This window comes from Acanthochromis polyacanthus, chromosome 8 (assembly GCF_021347895.1).
Source record: "Acanthochromis polyacanthus isolate Apoly-LR-REF ecotype Palm Island chromosome 8, KAUST_Apoly_ChrSc, whole genome shotgun sequence".
In the NCBI taxonomy this organism is placed as follows: Eukaryota; Metazoa; Chordata; class Actinopteri; family Pomacentridae; genus Acanthochromis; species Acanthochromis polyacanthus.
Genome location: NC_067120.1, coordinates 8875853 through 8896988, shown reverse-complemented (window position 1 = coordinate 8896988; position 21136 = coordinate 8875853). Strand labels below are relative to the sequence as shown.

At 41.6% G+C, this 21136-nt stretch overlaps 1 protein-coding gene across 2 annotated transcripts; it reads left to right on the top strand.

Annotated features, from left to right (window-relative positions):
• The first annotated feature begins 748 nt into the window (after nucleotides 1–748).
• Nucleotides 749–20469, top strand: sema3e (sema domain, immunoglobulin domain (Ig), short basic domain, secreted, (semaphorin) 3E). 2 transcript variants are annotated; one of them, XM_022191970.2, is made up of 17 exons: nucleotides 749–1974; nucleotides 10096–10256; nucleotides 10548–10607; nucleotides 10925–11044; nucleotides 12897–12990; nucleotides 13257–13373; nucleotides 13809–13951; nucleotides 14041–14155; nucleotides 14761–14830; nucleotides 14905–15049; nucleotides 15390–15615; nucleotides 15832–15923; nucleotides 16347–16388; nucleotides 16619–16785; nucleotides 17118–17185; nucleotides 17482–17615; nucleotides 18393–20469. In XM_022191970.2, the coding sequence occupies exons 1-17, from the start codon at nucleotides 1842–1844 to the stop codon at nucleotides 18891–18893; spliced, it is 2388 nt and encodes a 795-aa protein (XP_022047662.2). In that variant the 5' UTR covers nucleotides 749–1841; the 3' UTR covers nucleotides 18894–20469. The 2 variants fall into 2 exon arrangements, with proteins under 2 accessions (XP_022047662.2, XP_022047660.2); XM_022191968.2 differs by having other exon boundaries at nucleotides 751–1974; nucleotides 17115–17185.
• Nucleotides 20470–21136: the final 667 nt, after the last annotated feature.

The following is a 21136-nucleotide window of genomic DNA, read 5'->3' as shown; positions in this document are numbered from 1 at the left end:
TAAGAAAGAGACAGAGATAGAGAAAACCAGATGTATGAGCTTTATGGGAGGCAGAAGTCGCTCGGCTCCAGTAAATGGACGTCGGTGGGACTTTCTTGTGAGTCACGCTGTGCACATTCTTTTTTCTTGTGTGTTTAAATGTGTGTTTGCTAATCAGGATCAGAAAACTGTGGCCCTTGAGACAAGACAGAAGGCTACATGGACAAAAGAAGAACCTGCATACCAATGAGTTCAACATTAATATTTTACACAACACTGACAATACCTGAATACCTGTAGCTAGAAACACAAACACAAACACTGCAGGGAGCAGAAACAGATACTCACTCATTTCGAAAGAATACAGTAGCAGTCAAACAGAAAGAAAAACAGAAAAGAGAAGAGACACAGTCTGATAAATCAAAGTGTGCTTTTAGGACACACAGACAAACTAATAACTAGGTTTTAGAGAACTGACAAATGTGAGAGATGGGTAGGAGGATAAACAGAGAGAGGGATTAGAAGAGCAGGGAGAAGAAAACCTCAATGAAAGAAATCTTGTGCATGGAAATCCATGGTAACAGTGATAATGACTATCCACATGGAAACAAGCACAAAGAGGGACATAATTGAAAATGAAAGAAGTGCCAGTTAACCTTGGATGAGGTCCACATTAATGCAGCGGGAGCGGGAGTAAAAGGAGGTAGCAGAGGAGGAGAGCAAGGGGAGAGGAGAAGCTGGGGGTGGTCTGTGGAGTGACATGAGAGGCAGTATTTCTTTAGAGGAGGGGAAAGTCTTACAGCCTGCCTGGGAGACACAGCACACTTAATCCAGCTGCCTGGGAGGGAGAAAGAGATCTCAAGACAGTCTAGAAGAAGGAGCAGGCAATTTTCAGCCTTTTTAACTTATACACACTCCCTACATTACCAAACACACACACACACATACACAGGCTTCTACTCTCTCACACCACACCTTGGCAGGTGGCCTCTGCCCAGATCAGTAGCTGCGGTAGAAAACCATCCCGACTGACTGACAGAGGTTTGAGCTGAGGTTTGGATCCTCCCTGACTGTTGGAGCGTGAGCAGAGTTGGGAGCTTCACTTTCTTCCCCAGTGCAGAGGGAGCGCACGCCAGACACGAGGCTCACCACTCCTCCCCTCTTCCACTCTGCCTTCGCCTGGGCTCTCGTCCAGAGAATGACTGGCTTCAGTGGACCCAAGAGGAGGAACATAGACTGAAGATACAGTACAGCAGCTTCAGCTTCAGCTCTGCCTGCCTGCCTGCCTGAATGCCTTCCTGCCTGCTGGGACAGAGTCATGCTTTGAGGTTTTACAAATTAACACCTCCAACACCTTTGTGGGATTCATAGATCAGATTTATTATTTTTTTACTTTTTTACTTTTTTTGGCTCATCAGATCAAAAAGAGTAAATCTAAGCTGTGCATACAGACAGACGGACTGACATATGGACACAGAGCAGTGAGCACTGCGGCGTGAATGTAGCAACTGGACTTCTCTTCTCCCTGGTAACTAAGACCAAACAAGGATAATAGCCAAAGCCCTATCCTGTCCACTGAGGTAGTGGGTGGATGCAGCTTTCAGCAGACTGCTATAGGGGAAAGCAGAGACTGTATAGAGGCTGCAGGGATACATTTAGTTGAGCCACATTGTGGTGATCATTAGAAAATGGACTGTCACCTCCAAGGAGACTCTTGTTGGATTGTTATACCGAAGACTCTCTCCTGTTGAACGCTGTTTGCAAGACATTATCGAGCCTGTGGACTTTTCTTTTGCTTTTTTCACAGAAATTGTTGCACATGCTGAGTGGACTTAGATGGTTTCTTACTAGATGAATGTAAAATGTGTGCCTCAATGATGGTGGCTGAACGCGTAAGGACTGTGCATCTGTCACTGATGCTGCTGTATCTTGTTCTGCTGGGCATGCCTCACGCTGCTCACAGCATCTACCCACGGATACGGCTCTCCCACAAAGGTAAGAAATACCTAGCGTGTGTGTCTTCTGATTTACTTTGGCAGCAGATAGTTACGCTGCACAAATTCAAATGCTCTGTTATGCTCCATGAATATAAAGGGAAGCACACTGACCAGAATAAGTCAGTGCAGTACCAGCTGAAACTAGCTTTCTCTTCATTGCAGAATTAGAATGAAACAGGTGTAACAGGAGATATTTTTTCCACACTTTAACAGGCCTTTCTTCTCAAATAATGCCAGAAATCACTGCTAGATTATTGTTGGTACCAACACTATCAGCTAATTTAACAGTCAGAAGATGTTATTTTGATTAATTCATTTAACGTTTGTAGTTTACAACATATATCTCTGCAATAGATAAGTACACAATACATGCCCAAAGATGCACCAACACAGATAATGTACTCTAAGATAAAGTGAAGTCAGAGCAAAAGAAGCCGCAACTATCATTATCATGTGATGAGATGGTCATTGAAGATTTATGTTTTAGCCTGGGAGAAAAAGTCGATATGCAGTGTCGGGGCCTAGGGGAATAACTTCTGATCTGACTTTGTGAAGTACACGTTTTTTTTGTTGCTTTTTTTCACCCCCTGTTGATGCTCAAGGAGCCTCCGTGCAGTTTGTTTTGGTGCCACAGCCATGGTGGTTGAAAATTCACAATGTGGCTTTCTCTCATGCCATAGTGGCGGAGCGATGGACTAGTTTTTTTCTCTCTCTTTCTGTGGCATGGGAATATTTCTGAGAGAGAGAGAAAAAGTGTTTGTATGTGTGTGATTGTTTACGTGTGCGTGGGAGTATGTGTGTGATATGGATGTGCATGCGCTGGTATGTGGACTGATTGTTGTGTATCTCATGGACAATAATGAGGGTTTTATCTTTGCAGATAAAACTCTTGAGTAAACATCGATTTTTTTTTCTCCACAGTTTCTTTGATCTCTATAGCAACAGAAGGTGATGATTCCACATAAGCCTGTTAGTCATGGTTGAAAATAGGTGTGGAATTTGGATGGTCAATAACTCATAAATATGTGTGCGGGGTCTGTTATGCGTTATGTTGTCAAGTCTAGTTCATCAGTGGGAGGGTTTGCTGTTCTATAATATTGTATGCCTTATGTCTTCCTTTTTTGCATTGTGGATATTGTCACTAATAGCTAAATAAATGCAGTAAAATATAGTTCTTCAATGACAAATACTGAAAATGGCTAAAGAAATAAAAGATAAATTGGGAGGGAAAAGATTTGAAGAAAAGATTCGAACTTTCAGCTACAGTTGTACAAATTTTACATATCAAAAAAAGTGAGCAGGTCATGGCTGATATGCTTAGTCATAAATGCACACATAAAAGAATCAGCTTTGATCGTGACTTTCCAACTCATTACCTGCCTGAGGGGTGAGCAACTCCACTGATTGACATCCACCTCTCTCTCTCTATCTCTCTTTCTTCTCTGATACATGTTCTGGCTAGCTCAGAGCACTATGAAAAGGCTGGATTTGAATCCTATCATTATGGAATGAAAAACATCTAAGTCCTAATATATGCCTCATGGGCTCTGCCAGTGATTTTTGCACACACCCTTCGGTTCACACCAACTCATGCATATACATACGCACAGAGCCACATGCACAGGCGGAATAGTGTGAATTCTTCACATGCCAGTAATTTGGAAGAGGTTCCGTGAGATGGAGAAGGATGTGGTTTTTACTGTTCACCATTAGGGCTATGAAAATATTACTATGACATCTGGTATCAAAGCTGGAAGGAAAATCTAGATTCTCTTTAAATGAAAGATTATGAAAGAATGGTAATGTGAAGGAAAAGTAGCCAATATCATTACTGAAATATTTTTAACCCACTTCTGGTCAGATACAGAGTGTGGGATCAATAAAAAGCTCAATCAGATCAGCTTTCTTGTGGTTTCTGGGAGCAAATTCCTCTGGGTACATTATCATGTGTCTCAAGGATGACCTTACTGTTCTACTGTATGGATGTCTGTGCGCTTTGATGTTAGCCACACTTTGCACATGTTGTGAAAGTATTTTTAACTACTCCTTTTCATCTATTCCTCATGTTCGTGTCTAGACTTCTGCGACAGTGAAAATTTCTTCCAAATGTATTGAATTCACTTTCATCCCAGTCATCCTTTCATTTGCTTACACTCCTGGTTAACCCTGAGCAGTTGCCTAAATCACATGGAGTATTGAGTTACACGCACTGACTCTGTGCTCTCTTTAGAAAGAATTGACCCTAATCTTTGCTGCACAAGACCTTAAACACAGGCTGAAGACATTAATGCCTCTCAAATGCTTGGACTTTTAGTTAATTCAACTCTCTAAATCCTGGGATATTATGTATAAAAAGTTTATCTGCAGGGAGACACACTTACTATAGAATGGAAACAATAACATAGTTTTGTTTTATAACATTTTAACCTCTGGACATGGATCCATGTGATTTGGATTTGCACCATTCAAGACTCTTGGCAGCAGCTTATTTTGGATCTCCAGGCCTGTGGAGTGAAATGAGCTCTTCCTTTCGGACAACCATTAATTTTGTTGCTAATGAAGCTGTTGCACAGCAAGTCTGTGTCAGAATGTGGACAGGCGGCAGGTAGGTGGCCAGGCTTAGACTTATTTTGCTGGCTCTACAGTACCGTCATCATGCTTGGCTTAAGCTGCAGAGAGTGTGATACAGCAGTTTTCAGTGATGACCTAATTAGACCAAAGTCACTTCCAAAAACTCTTCCCTTCTCAAGTTTAACATGCTGGATAATTCAGTTAGTCGTGTGCAGTTTCGAGTTTGTTGTGAAGGGGAATTTATGATGGGCATAATGGATACTTGGCCAGAAGAGCTCTAGCAACACTCTAGAACATGATGCCGAAATCATCATGTTCTAAGAAAAAAAAGGGACAAAATAGCAACAAACAAAAACAAACGAAGCTCTGTCTGGATCTAAGAATTGAGGTACTGTTGTTTCTTTTTGCAGTAGAAGAAGGATACAAAATACTGTAAATTCACATTAGTAATCACATTATCTTTGTATTATTAAACATGTCTGAGTTCTGTAAAAGTGTGAAAGCAGCTATGGATAAATAAAAATAGGCATTTTTAAATATTCTTAAGTTGACCGGACATTCCCTCAGCAGATCTGCCAGGAACATTTTTCATCAAAAGTCGTAATCATTAAGCAATATAAATATTTTTCTTCACCAGGTCTGTGAAGGTGAACGAAGTGATCCGGTGAGGTAAAGCTGTTCTGGCAGCTTTCACATCATACTGTACATGTTCGCTTATATAAATAAACACATGCAGATTCTCTATTTTAGCCCAACATTCACCTCATGGAAAACTTAAACAAAATACAGTTAAGGCACTGGAGAGCTGAGTTTTGTCTAATATACTACATGTGTGTGTGAGTCATATTCTCTTCTAAATGAGAGTTTAGTTTTGTAAAAACATTCGCTGAGAAATGCTAATAGTTCTTTGGACATTTCTTGTCCTCACCACTTAGATATAACAGTGATATTTAAGCAGTAGGAGCTGAGAGACATGCATGTGTGAACATAGGGATTACTCAGGTAGCAATTACTGATGTATGAAACCCCCCTTTGAACTGTAATTTTAGACCTTCCTCGCCAGACAAGAAAAAGCTCTTTCTATGTATTTTACAACCTTTAAATGATGAGGCTGGAGGTGACTTTCTTCTGAGGTTAAGATGGGAAATACCAGTTTGACTTAAAGTTGTGTCTGCTTGAAAATGAAATGAAGCGGGGGAATTTTAATTCCTTAATTTTTTTCCTACTTCAATCTAAAGCAGTTAGTGAGGACTTCCATTAACTTTCTTCCATCTACAAGTGAAGAGACCTATAATTAACATTTACCACTTTGGATCATGGCCATAGGGTGGTAGTACTGTTAAATCAAACCAGTGGAAAGTGGAGGGTATAGTGGTGTTTACATAAATCACACCTTTCAGGTCAGCAAAAGAAAAAGACATCATTTTTCAACCTCCTCCTCTCCCTTCAACACTCACCTTTCTTGCATTCTCATTTGGCCTGTGTACATCCCAACGTCATTTTCTCGCCCATTGTGTTGTATGTGTGCTCTCCAGTTCATTAATGAGATGTCCAGAGGGGAAGGCAGCTGGTGAAACTCTAATATCCTTTCTGACCTTTTCCCGGATGAAGCGACCAGGGAGAGGCGATGAGTTAAATTTGTAATGTGAAAGGAGAGTGGACGAAGATTGTTTGAGTCTTTAGAGACTAAGCTGCAATGATATTAGGGGAGGAAGAAAGGGAGGATGAGGGATGACAAGAGTGTCAAGACAGAATTGCCAGGAGGTCATTGTTTTTGTATGCTGGCGTGTAAAAGAGAGCAAATGGAGGTGAGGGTCTTCCTTTATTTGACTTTGCTAACTTGTGGGGGAGAGAGAAGAAACACTGAGAAGATCTATTCAGGCAAGATCTTGTTTGAAGTTGATTTAATGTGTTCTGCTGCTAAAAATACGTGAGATATTTAATGTAAATGGATCATGATGGAAATCTGCTTTTAATTTATGAGGCTGCAGCTTTACGTTGAAGTACGGTAGGAGAGTCACGTAATTCATTTTGGCTCTGAAGCAGTATAGTTTGGAACAGATGGGGATATACTTTAATTAAATGTCACTCAAATACAACACACTCATAATTCAGGAAGCATATTAGAAGATGACATATGTACTGTATGTGAATACCTGCATTGTTTGAATAAGAACGGTCAGTTTTCAGATATTCCCTGGATTAAAAACATTGTTCAGGGCACCGTTACACTCCGTCATTAAAACACAGAAGCACACTTTCCTCTCTCATCTCATCCTCCTCGGACACTCCATGTGGCTTTCATTTTGCAGTGTGACATCACCCCCCCTCACACAAGGGGATGTATACCGATAATGGCATAACACCCCAGTTCTCCTGCTCCTGTCCCTACCCCCACAGTCTCGCTCAGGCCTCGAAGGCACACAGAAGAAAACAGAATCCCCGCTCATTTTCGTACCCTTTAACTCCAGCTCACCCCGATAATTCTCCTCATTTCTGTCCCTGGACAAGCTCCATTAGTCAGAAAGTATAAGCTTGTTTCACTGGAAATATGGGACTGCCTACCACAAGTTTAATTTCTGTCATAAAACGTGTGCTTAGCGCTGGCAGTAGATCAAATTATGTCAGCAAATTTCATTTGTGTTTTCATCTGTCTTGTGGAATGCTTTAATGCATTTACCTTGGTTTATTTGACTAAACTTGAAATGTCGCTAAAGGACCTATAAAACCAAAATAGGTATGCTGCTGCACACACAGAGACGCATATTGTGCTCCCCAGTGCGGCAAAACAGTGTTTCCATACATGGATAAAGACGAGATCACAAAGTTTATTTTGATTTCACATCACCAAATCTTCTCAGGCATCTCTCAGCGCTTCTCAGCAAGCCGATGAAAGTGTCTGTCTTGAGGAAGTCCTTTTCTCTGTGTTTTTCATTTGAAGTGGGATCACAGTAGGGGCCATGTGTCTCCCTGGCTCAGTTGGTGACAGAGAAACACCCTCCTCCTCCTCCTCCTTAGCTTTGGCCTAAGGAGCCCTCGCTGGCTGCAGATGGTGTGTGAGAGAGAGGGGTAAGGGGAAATGTGGAAATCCCCTCTTTCCGTTATCCAGCCTGAGCAGTGACTGGCGCGCATAATGACAGAGAAGAAACCTTTAAATCACTGGTATGAAGCTCAATCTCTCAGTGTGTCATTGTAATCAGGAGATTCACCAATTGTATTTTAGCAACTTTAATTACCTGTAATAATTATAATCAACCCATTTTGTTTTTTATAAGTGAGTATAGTTTGTAGTCACCTGGATTTGTGAGTGTCTTTCTTTCTTTCTTTCTTTCTTTCTTTCTTTCTTTCTTTCTTTCTTTCTTTCTTTCTTTCTTTCTTTCTTTCTTTCTTTCTTTCTTTCTTTCCCTAATTGACTTTACTCAAACTAGCATTGCATGGAAACATTCCACTTCCTAGCTGAATGACACAAAATTCTACATATGCAAACAAATTTGCCCAAAACATGATGTGCATTTGTGCATGTGTATGTGTGTGACAGAGTAAATCTCCCGCAGGTCTACGTTTTTATGTGCATGTGTCTAAAGGAATCACCTGCCACTCATCTTTATTGGCGAAGACAAGTGAAAACTTGATGGAAAAATGGGTTTGACTCATGCACCATTTGCTCCATCACTTTAAATAGCCATCTAAGTCTGTCATTTAAATAAGTGGTTGCAAATTTGACTTCACATGAAGAAGGGGCTGATTGTTTGAAAGCTAATGTTAGAGGACTGTCCTTGATCCAAGTCCGGCTCAACTCAGAGGGAACTAGGAAATAGAGACATCTCTGTGTGGGAGAAACAGAGGAATCGAAAGAGCTCCGAGTGTGTGTGTGTGTGTGTGTGTGTGTGTGTGTGTGTGTGTGTGTGTGTGTGTGTGTGTGTGTGTGTGTGTGTGTGTGTGTGTGTGTGTGTGTGTGTGTGTGGATTAGATAATTACAGGAAGCATGTCTGGGCTCTGACAGAACACCGCTGCCACATCCCCTCTGTCTCTGCCACCTAACCACCCAAGATCTAATGCTACTCAAACAAACAGTCGCTTGTCTCCAACATGGAAATCTTAATAGCAACAAAGTATACACAGTCACCCACTCCTCTGTGGATACCTAATCCCATTTTAAACAAATAAAATGTTCCACGAGGAGTGGACTGCTGTTGCTATGAGTGATCTACAAAAATAGGATAAATACTTTCTCCCTCTATCTTGGAGATCAAGTATCAGTAAAAATATTCAGATGCTCGTACAGATGCTAGAATAACAAATCATACGATCACCCCCTGCAACCCCAGCATGTTGAGGCACCTCAGCACTATGAAAGGTAGCTGAAAGTTTGGTTTCGCTGTATAGTCATGTGATGATTCTTGTCTTCATTCAAAAGAAGTTTGAGGAATAGTAAGTCCATAGATGTTCATAAAAGTATGACAAATGGAACCTGGTGCCGCATTAGTGCCATGGATTTTATCACAGACCCTGGCTTGTCAGTTTGAATCTACCCGAGGTCTCTGAAACACGGCTAACACACACCAGATCCCCCCTTTCTTCTTTTACAAGGGCCCCCTTTTCAACCTGATCTTGTGTTAATGAAAGGGTTTTTAGGCCAGTGCAACCCTGAGGAAGTGCACACCTCTGGAGGTTTGGGACTTAGTTCAAAATCCTTCACCTTCAACCTCTGAAGGAGCTTACAGAGAGCAGGTATGGAGGAGCAGCTTGTCAAGTTCAATCAGGTAGATACAACTGGGTGTGCATGTGCATGGGTGGTATGTGCATGCAAACTATCTACGCCTGCTTGATCTGTGGTTATTCTGATGAGCGTGTGTTTATATTTAATGACATGTCTGTCAGGGTGTCTTGCTTCCTTTACAAAGTGGGATTTCAAATCACCTAAAGCAAGACTGACAGGGAGTGGCGGCTTCTAAACTGATAAAGACACTGGTTCCGTTTCCTTTCTGATAAAAGTGCTTCCTCCCAGCAAAAGAGACCATATGAGAGAGACTGTGAAAATCCAAGCCCCTCCCATTAATTACAACATCTTTCCCACAACTCTCCCTGAGTGTTATTATTTTCATGGCTGAGTTGTGTTAAGGGTTAGAAGTCGTCTTTACAGAAGCTTACTGAGGCCTGTGAGGTTTGCTTTGAGCTCAGTGTGCACTCATTTACTTAATGTGGACTTTTAGCGATGAAAAGCACATTTGAATCATGGCATAGCAGGCTTAGGTGTCACGTGGAAGCGAGAGATGAGATGGAAAGCTAGTCCTGACGTTGCTGTCTGACATTCTCTTGGGGCAATTACGAATCAAAAACACATGTGCTGTGCCCTTGGCCACTGCAGCAGTTGGGACGGGTTACCAGAAGCCTCTTGAGAGAGAGCGCTTGGTCAAATTTGATTTTGCAGCACAGGCATACAAACAAGATAGGAATCCACATGTAAAATATATCTCTCTATCTCCAGGTTTCTCTTGTAACTCTAATCCTTTTGTCTCATTCTATCTGTGTGTTTTTGTATATTCAGAACTTTGGCAGCTCAACAGGACTTGGGTGTTCCAGGGACATGGAGCGTCTCTTCAACCTCAGACCATGCTGCTGGATGAGAGCCACGAGAGGCTTTATGTCGGTGCCAAGAATACTCTTTTCTCCCTCAGCCTGGACCGGGTTAACACACACCACAGAGAGGTAGGCCTGGTTTCACCTCCGTCTGCCTGTCATGAAGTGACACATGTGAACTCGTAGACTCACGGGGCTAAAGGTTAACCAAACTGGATGTCTGTGTGCCTGCTTTTGTAGGTCTGTGTTCAGGATACAATTATGCTGCATGAATTATTTAACGAGAAATTTAAAAGCTTCTACGACTGATTGTGATATAACTGGTACTATCAGACACTTAACAGAAAAAGACAATGGAGATAATGCTTATTTCACCAATTTTTTCGAATTATTTATTTGGGCAACTGTGCTTTCTTTCAGATCCAGTGGGCCAGTACAGAATCTCAAGTAGAGGAGTGTATGATGAAAGGGAGGGAAAAGGTGAGATATTGCTGAAAATATGGCTGCATACGAGTAAGCACAACTACCCAGCTGATAGCTGTGTATTAATCTGACATTATATACAGTGCAGTAATGGTAGATTCGGTCAGCAGTATGAATGGATTTACATACTTCACCAGGTGTGTTAACCTTTGTTTAACCCGGAGTATTGGTGTTATTGATGATGCACTAAGTCCCTGGCATTTTTCCATTACACCATTTTTCACTGTGTGACCGTAATCCTCCCCCACATCCCCCGACTCACCCACCCTACTTTACCTGCACCCTGCCTCAACCCCCTATATCTCTTCCAACAGCCGGAGTGTGCAAACTACATCAAGGTCTTGCAGCAGCACAACCAGACCCATTTGCTGGTTTGTGGAACAGGAGCTTTTAACCCGGTCTGTGCCCTGGTCGGAGTGGGACACACGGGGCAGGTGAGTCCCATGATAGGGTTTGATTAAAAGAACCAAACATTTCAAAAGGCTCATTTTGAGATCTTTCAAAGTCAAGCAGCACTGTGACCTTTTTGATCCTTTCATCTATTCTGGATACTTCTAATGATGCCACTGCTGATTTTTTGAGCTTGAACAAGAAGATTACAATTTGTTTTTCACTGCAGTGAAGAGGCAGTAAAACAGACAGTTATTCAAGTATTCTGCACTCCCTTCTCTTAAGATGGACAAAGATAGAACCTTCTTCACACTGTTTTGATAATATTTCAGCCAGGAGCTCCCAGAACTCTTAGTACTGCTTGGACTGCCGAGCTGTTAAACTTTGCACACGCTCCTCTCGGCAGATTTATCCACCTAGCAACAAGGACTGATGTGAGGTTGAGATAGAAAAGACACAGAGCAAGAGTTCTATTTTATTCTGAGGGAGAGAGAATGATTTGGCACAAGGTTACAATATATATTAGAGAAATTTGGCACCGCTACTGTCCAGGTAAACAGGAGAACAGGCCAGGTACAACTTTCTCCTTGAAGGAAGAGATTTGAGTTCAGGGAAGACAAACATCCCGTCTCATTAAGGGGTCAATTCAAATGTCTGTATGTCAGCCTGACCTTGAGTGGGATTTGGGTACACAGTAGAGCCTGGCAATGCATAATAGAGCGCCGGCATGTGTCAATGTGAGCATGTTTGGATACAGTATGACACATATCTCCCAGATGTCAAACAGTTAACAGTGAAATGATGGTGTGTGTGTGTATATGCGTGTCTGAGATGTATTTAGACAGAGAAAGGGAGAAAGGTTTCCATCCTGCATTCCAACACTGGTCCACCAGGTCGGCTGGGCCAGTCGCAGCTTTCAAACAGGAACCACACTCAGCCATCACTCACACCACTGGAATGCTCATAGTTGAGCTAAACTGGATCAGATATGGCTGATTTATGTCAGTACAGACAACCTCTCCGCGAAATTGCCTCACACAAATCTCATATGAGGTATATGAGATTACATTTAGCCTACAGTCCCCATTAAGCCTGAGCTGAATAATATTTACATTGCAATAAACTGTGATAAAATATATTATTGCTATTCATCACGAGCCAATGACTAATGAATCAAGTATTAATGAACAAGTGGCCCAGAAGTTTCAATAAAAACACTTCATATTTCAGAGAACTGCTCATAAACTACGATTGATTCAGTCTGTTTTAACTATTTTCCATTTAGTTTTGACAGATCGCTTTATGTGATGAATGAGTTTAACCCAGAAACCGACTTCTGTTACAGTCATACATAGGCCGGTAATCACAGCACAGCAGGGCTCTCTGGCTACCCATAAATCAATACAATACATGACATGCCCTCTGAGCTGCCTGAACTGCCAGTGACTGTCAAGACCACTGTGGTGGCGCAGAACATATGAGTTGTAGTTCTACTGGGAGTTCAAGCCTGTGAAGGTGAGTGTCTGTGGGTCTCTGTGAGCATGTGTGTTTCTACCACCTGCTGTGGAGGGCTGCCACATCAGAAGTCTGCATCGCAGTAGAAGTGGTGATCTCACTGTGATATAGGAGCAGAGCGAAGCTGGTTATACACCAGACAGCAGTCCTTCATTTGGTCATCCATCACTCCTCGTCTCATCTATCTTCCTTCTCCTTCTCATCCATCACTTTCTGATCTTTCCTCTCTCTCTAATTTATTTCTATTACTTTCTCCACACATCACCTCCTGGGGTTTGTCTGGATGTTGTTAACAGGTAGAGCTGCTCATTGTCTTTGTGGCATTTAAGTTCATGTGTATGTGAATGCAAATAACAGTGCTTGTATGTGTGTTGTCCTCAGGACAGGCTGTTTACTCTTGAAGAAGAGAGTGTTATGAACGGCAGGGGACGCTGCCCGTATGACCCCAACAGCCCCTGCACATCTACACTCTCCAGTAAGACATTGGTCACTCTAAAACTCCTCACCTCACCATCAGCTTGGGCTATAGCATAATTGTGAGACTTCTAAGTATGTTTTCATGTCACATGGATGACATACCGTACAGTAAAATTTCTTGGTTTGTCATTCTGTTGACCTCAAACATGCCAGTCAATACTGCCATCTTGTGGTCTTTTTCCCTGTCTGCCCAGTAAAAGGAATTGTTGCTTGGATGATTTATGTGTCGTTATTACACAGTTTGTGTGTTTACTTGTGCATTAGGAGGAGAGCTCTACATCGGCCTGTATACCGACTACTGGGAGAATGATGGTGCTTTGTGCCGACTTAACAACCAGACCTACACACGGACTGAAAGAAACGACAGGCAGCAGCTCAATGGTTGGTGTCCATTACAGGAAAACAATCACATCTCACTATAAACAGAAGGTTGTGTTTACAGATAGAGTACACCTGATATAGTACACCTGATAACAAATGTAAACATTTAAGATTGCCGCCAAAAATATGCCAAAATAATGTGACAGTTCAGAAATGAAATGCTACTTCAATGAAATGTAAAGATGTATTGTCTAAATGCTTTGTTTGCATGGTTTGCCATAACTTGGTTCATGACTGCTAATCAAGAAGGTAAATGATGTGGGTGTTAAGATGTAGCACTGGTCAAGATTTAGATAAATTAGGCCTTTGGTGGGACATCAGTATTACCTGTATTTAAGATATTCCTCCAATTAAAAACATGAAATGAGAATGTTTTCTTGTTTTTTGACTTCATGTGACACCCTCCACATTTTGTATGCAAAATCCTTCCTACAGAACCTAAATTTGTGGGCTCAGCAGTTATTCCTGACAACGACGACAGAGATGATGACAAAGTTTACTTCTTCTTCACTGAGCGAGAGATGGATGCTGAGGGGATAAACAAGGCTGTCTACGCCCGCGTTGGCCGAGTCTGTGCGGTGAGAATGCTAATACCGCAGTAACTTTTCTGGCCAAAGTGAAAGTACTGACCATGCAGTCACAATATATATCTGCCTTCATCTGTCAGAATGACCAGGGAGGACAGAGGATGCTGGTGAATAGATGGAGCTCCTTCCTCAAAACTCGTCTCATCTGCTCAGTGGCTGGACCAAATGGCATTGATACACACTTTGATGATCTTGGTAGGGCTACAACAGTATTTATTGAATGCCATCTTACATAACGATGATGATAATGAACTATTTTTAGTAATGCACACATCTTGATCTATGTCACTAGGTTTTCAAAAGTCACACTGATATTTGGATTTGGATGTTTGTTACTCTGCGTGTACAGTCTGCATTGGTAACAAATATTTAACAAACATTTAAATTGAATTTGAGCATCCACTTTATAAAGCAAGAAAGAAACTGTGATCTTTCCAAAATCCAGAAAGTTTTTTTTTACCACTTATCACTGTTCTGAAGAATTCTCAAAGGCTCTAAAAGTGTTCTGCATGCACAAACATTTATGTTTTCAGAAATGTTAGGCATAATCTGAACATTGTAACTACAAAGCCCCCTTTACCAAATGCGATTGCACTTAATCACAAACTTTCAACCAAAGCATATCTGTTAAGCTGCACTTAGGCACAGTGAAGCTTAGAGCTAAATGTCAGTGTGCTAACATCCTCAAAGTGACAAAGCAAACATGCTGATGTTGTCACGACTTTTCAGCAGAAACAAAAATGTCAAAATCATCTATGCTTTAAAAAAAATCTGACTAAATTCTGCATTTTGTGTTTCAGAGGATGTGTTTGTGCTCAACAGCAAGGATGAGAAAAACCCAGAAATATTTGGCCTTTTTAGCACAACAAGGTGAGCGGTGGATGATATCAGCATTTCATTACTGAGTTTTCTTTTCAAATCCCTAATGGAGTCTTGTTTTGCAGTGCGGTGTTTAAAGGCTATGCAGTGTGTGTCTATCACATGGATGACATCAGAGCAGCCTTTAACGGTCCGTTTGCCTACCGAGAGAGACCTGAGCATCACTGGACGCCTCACGAGGACAGAGTCCCCTACCCTCGACCTGGATCTGTGAGTCTGAAATTCTTCATAAATAATGTTTATGAGATTTCATTACCAGATTGCTCATCATTATATATTCACAGCCCTCTCCACTCCATCTAACTTGTTCCCACGACAGATGTCCTTTGAAAGCAGCAATGTTGAAAGAATATAGGGCAGCCATGGTGAATGTCATCACTGTTGTAACTACCTTAGCAAGTCGTACAGAGACAGTCTGAGGCTGACTAATAGATGTCAGGTTTTTTCTACCCTGCACACACAGTGCTGATGCAGTTAATAGTCTTCTTTTGTCTCCGTGTTATCTCCTCCTTTTACTCTCCTCATTATTATCATACTATCTCTGTTACAGTGTGCCAGTAAAGTGAACAGCGGTGGCTTCTCCAGCTCAAAGGAGTTCCCTGATGAGGTTCTGCGGTTTGTTCGTTCTCATCCTGTGATGTATCGCCCGGTCCTTCCACAGCATCACAGGCCTGTCCTGCTGCAGACCGAGCCGGGCAGAAGAAAGCTGACCCAGATTGCAGTAGATAGAGTCCAAGCCCAGGATGGACACTACCATGTTCTCTACATCGGCACTGGTATGCACACCAACTTGTGCTTAAACCAGAATGCAATGCTTCATTCTTTACAAAAATATGCATGTTACTATATTCATGTATCATACTGGTGAAACACTAAGACAACTTTTGTCCATCGACCTAAAACTGTGGTCGTGAAAGCAGAATAATTACATGCCATCACCAATAAAACTTTTCTGTGAGCAACAATATAATATTACTGTCTTCTTCTCTTAGATGACTCAGTGGTGTTGAAAGTTATCACCATCTACAACAAAGACACAGACACTATGGAGGAGGTGCTGCTGGAAGAGCTGCAAGTATTCAAGGTACTCTATTTTTAGCTACAGAATGTGAATGCAAAGATGGCTTTGAATTGAAGTGATTTCTGCATTTTACTGCATAAATATCATCGTGCAATACTGCTGCAGTCACACCACAAGATGGAATATTTCAAAAACACTTCATGCTGATTTGCGTCCTTATTTTCATCAAGGGGGCACAAGTGTGATTGTGCAGCCAGTCTGCTGAGAGATCTTCAGACTGATTTGAATATATCAGTTCTACTTGGATCAGTTAGACTTTCAAAAGCCTGCAAGCAGTAGCAGCTGCCGCTTTAATTCAGACCTGATTTGAGCTGGATAGAAGCATGGCAGTGGCAAAGAACTTAATGTTAGCTTTTTTTCTTTCAGCATATGACTGATGCCGGATTCTATTTTATTGCTGAAAAATAATGTATTTCCTATTTGCAGTTACCAGCACCAATAAGAGAGATCATAATATCCCCTAAAAGGGTAAGAGAAAAACTGTATTACACATTTTTTCCCTGCAATTCTGTTGTTTAGCCACAAGATGATAACATTGCGACACTTTGCATTACACTGACATATATCTCAGATGCACTGTAGCCTACTTGTGGTTAGGCAACTGAGTTGGATGGGGAAAAGACAGAATGGAGATGTAAAATGTGATTCCAATTAAACCGTCTTGATACCAGCGTTCTACATTTCTGGTGGTTCAACAGCAACAGCTCTATGTGGGGTCAGAAGTGGGCGTGGCTCAAGTCAAACTGCATCAGTGTGACCTCTATGGTTCCGAATGTGCAGATTGTTGTCTGGCTCGAGACCCCTACTGTGCCTGGGATGGTCTCACCTGCTCTAGATACTACCCTGCTGGAGTCTACACCAAGAGGTAACAGCCCACACACACACTTCAAAACAGGATCCATCCTTCTTGTTTCCTGTAGATGTTTGTTTGTGATATCAGCTGTTCACACCTTTAGTGGTAGATCTCCTTGCCTTGAAAGTCATGATGCTCTGAGACTGGTTTACCAAGCCATTATCACATGCACTGAGAGTCATGTCAGCCAGGTGTTACGTAATGCCTATCAGTATGCACCTGATCGCCCCTTTCCTTCCCACTTTCTGCCACTTTCACTTTCTTTTCCTCCTTCCTTCCTTTCAACCCTCTCCTGCACTTTCATTCCATGTATAAAAATGACTCCCTCTCTCCCCTTTTAGCAGGCGATTCAGGCGGCAGGATGTTCGCCATGGCAACGCCGTACAGCTGTGCAATGGGCTGCAAATTGATGGTTAGTGTATAAATGACTGTGGGATGTGTGTGTTTGCGTGTGTGTGTAAATGGAACCTTGTGTATATTTACTGCTATCTCAACATTTTGGTAGACAGTCAGGCATACAAAGAATCATGAAAAACACACGAACTCTTCATGTGTACATTGCAGTTAGAGGTTAGTGTTCCTGTACTGTAGCAGAAAAACAGACCATGATGCATCACTGCAGTTCATTGTCATCTTTCTTCCTTCGCTATTTTTTATGACGTGTGTGTGTGTGTGTGTGTGTGTGTGTGTGTGTGTGTGTGTGTACAGATGAACAATGGCAGCGAGCTGAAGAGAGGCTGGTGTACAGTGTGGAAAGCAACAGCACTTTACTGGAATGTGTCCCTCGATCACTTCAAGCCAAAGTCCTCTGGTTCATACAGAAAGGAGGGGAGAAACATGAGGTGGGTTTAATGTGCCTGTACATGTCATAAAATATAACAAACACAGATGTGAAAATATACATCCCGGGCAGTGAATTGTAGCAGAGTGGTGTGAAGTGTTGAAACTGTAAAGGTCAGTTTTCTTATTTTTACTACTATACTTACTCCTGCTGCGTTCTCCTCTTCCAATAACATATTTTTCCTGTCTAGACATACAGACAGTTTTAATTTGTCTTCAAGCTCAGATTTCTACTGCCACCTCAGGCGCAGTTATGTAATTTCATCTCAAGCAACAAGTTTTTACATTTACATAAACTGCAAGGTTTGCAGCTTCTACTGAGTGACTGGGGAGTTGTTTCTGGGAACAGACGTTATTGCTGGTTATTTAAATGCATTGTCTTTTTTCGCATTGAGCACTGAAAACACATTTCCATTCTGCCAAACTGTTCTGGGGTGGCAAAAGAAACCTCAGCACTATATATGTAAAAACCTGGATAACCTATTCAAATGTATCAGAACCAAATTCAGTGTTTTATATCTTATGCATGTGTATATTCAATCATGCAGTGTTTGCTGCAGTAAACAAAAACACAGAATGGTTATATACCTCACTGAACCTTGAATACAGAAGTTTTTGTATTGAGTGAGCCAAATAAAGTACTGCTCTGTCTTAATTTATCCTTGTAGTTGTGGGAGAAAAACAAATGCAGCTACAGTTCCACAGATGCCTGAATTTCTAGACTTAAATAATGACTGCACTACTGGCTTAAAAAAAATCCTTTTTTTCCCTTTATGTAGGTTCGAGGTGATGAGCGGGTTATCATGACCTCCCACGGGCTGCTGTTCCTACGTGTGAGAAGCTCAGATGCTGGTGTGTATGTGTGCCAAACCGTGGAACACGGATATGTGCACACATTGTTGCGAATCCGGCTGCACGTGCTCAAAGGGGAGAGGGTGGAGTCAGCGATGCATGCGGCTAATGACGGGGAGGGAGAAAAAGCCACAGCTCCGTGCCACTCCTCAATTGGCTCCCTGCCGGGCCCCAGCATCAGCCCCAGATCTCTGCTGCCATCCTTGGTCTCTGGCCCCCATTCCAGGCTGTGGTACAAGGAGTTCCTCCAGCTGATTGGCTACGGGGATGCTCAGAGGGTGGAAGAGTACTGCGAGAGAGTGTGGTGCTCTGATAAGAAACGCAAAAAGACCAAAAGGAAGTATGTTCCTTTGGGTGGTGAGAAGAGAGGAAAAGGGAGGGGAGAGGAGAACTCCCACAGAGCTCCGAGGCACACCTTGGACACCTGAGGGGAACAGAGACTGACTGTACATACTCCACGCACACACATACAGTCTAAAGGTCAGACTCACTCAGTGTTTGCACCATGTAAAAGGTTTTCACTTTGCTTTCGACAAGAGCAGTAATAGAAAAAAAACAACAGTAGCAGGCTGCCTCGCTATTGTAGCAACATTTACCACTCAGTACTTTAACTGTGCCATTTCCACTTGTTTTAAACCCGCATTTTACCTTTTTTTTTGGGTGTGGTGTAAACTTACTATTTGGTGCAGACACTGGGTAAACAATAAAAATGTCCGTGTCAACACAGAGCAGAGACCCTGGGGGCAGATGGAGGACAGATTAACCGATGTTGCCTCTGCTTTGAAGAGACAGACCATAACGTATATCAGCTCCTGTGGACTGACCCAGCCCAACCCAGCTGTCAATCAAAACGCACACCGAGACTGCTTCGCTAAAATCTCTGCTTCACCCCTTGTTCAATGGCAAAATATGACAAACTCTTCTTATGAGAGAAAATGACAATGTTAAAGCTAGTCGCCTTCTGATCTCTTATTGGTACTACAGTAACTTATTTTCTTGGTTTCTACTTTGAGTTGTCTAGTTGTTTCGATGTCCTAAACTGGAAAATATGCTGTTGTTGGTTCTGTACAGTAAAAAAATGCTTGGAGCACCATGATACTGCTAATTCAATTGGATGGCGAACGTGGCTGTGGGGTGTGTGGTTCCAGTGACCTCAGTGCAAGACTTTGCAACACCACTGTATGGATATTTGAGGCATGTTCTAATTATAATTATGCCCTCAATGGAAATAAATACTATTTAAGCATTTGTTAAACCTGTTACAGTAGATGAAAGTGATCCCATCGGTGGATATTATTGTTACTGTAAGTGTCTACATTTACACCTACAATTGTGATCAAATGTACCAACAGTATTGTGTGTATTGTATATTGTATTTATCTAAAATTCAAGGTGGTCTTTGTGTGCACATCTGGTAACTATAACTGTGTATTCAAAAAAGCGATCCTTCTCTGCTGGAGGCTCCCATTTCCCTCTTTCACTCCCTATTCCTTCGTCATCTTTCGGCCCCCTTTTTGTTTGTATGCAGTGATGTTGCAGATGGGATTCATAATTACCACCACAAACAGCAATGTAGAGCACCACGTTTCCCTTAGAAGGAAAAACGATAAATAAACGTTAGGGGGACCATCCAAGCATGTCATTACTGAAACAGATGAGTCAGTCTTATGAATATTCATTTAATCCTGAGATGACAGAAAACAATCTGATTTTTACAGTGAGATGCACTGTAGTGGTTGTGCTAATTACTCTGGAGAATCGTGTCTTTTTTTCATGCTGCGTGTTATTTATTTTTGAATTATGTCACTTGATCGATTCCAGCCCTTTGTCTACGTATGGTATTCATAATGTGGGGAAAAAAACAACAACCACTTGGTCCTCGTCATAGCCCTTTATTGTCACTCATCATTCTCCTTGAATGTTCTTCATCTAAGACTCAGAATGGAAATGTTGTGTCTGCTATACCCCTTATAAATACTTGCCATTAAAAAAAGATGGACCATCCTTCCTCAGTGTCACTTCTGTGGTTTAGCCATCAATAATGACAAAGTATACTCTGAACACGTGCAACAATACACACACACACACACACACACACACACACACACACACACACACACACACACACACACACACACACACTCACACACACATTTTCTGCTTCATAACTATGACTCTACTCTTTACTTTCAGTTACCCATATATGGCATTTGCATATATAAACATGTAGCAATGTAACATACACCATTTAGCTATTTATTAATATACAATATTTCTCAATGTTTAAAGGTTTTCTCATTAAAACATATTTGAGATTGTTACAACAGCAGTTTTCTATATTCTACTTTACATTATCTGTAAATTCACCTGCTTCCACTGCTTTACTGCCTGACAAACACACTAATAAACATTTAAATCTTTCACTTCAACATTTTAGTAGTTCATAATCTGCGTATAGATTATCACAGTCTCCTAAATAATAAATTGAGAGAAAGTGTTACTGGAAAAAACAAACATCTAAAACAACCAGTAACACATGTTTTTTTTTCTCACAGTATCCTGCTCACTGGGACACCATGCTCATTCAAATTCTGTCTAGGTCTACCTGAGTCAGAGGGGTGCTGAAGGCATTTGAGAATAGAATTCATGCTGCTGATTTATTCCACATGGC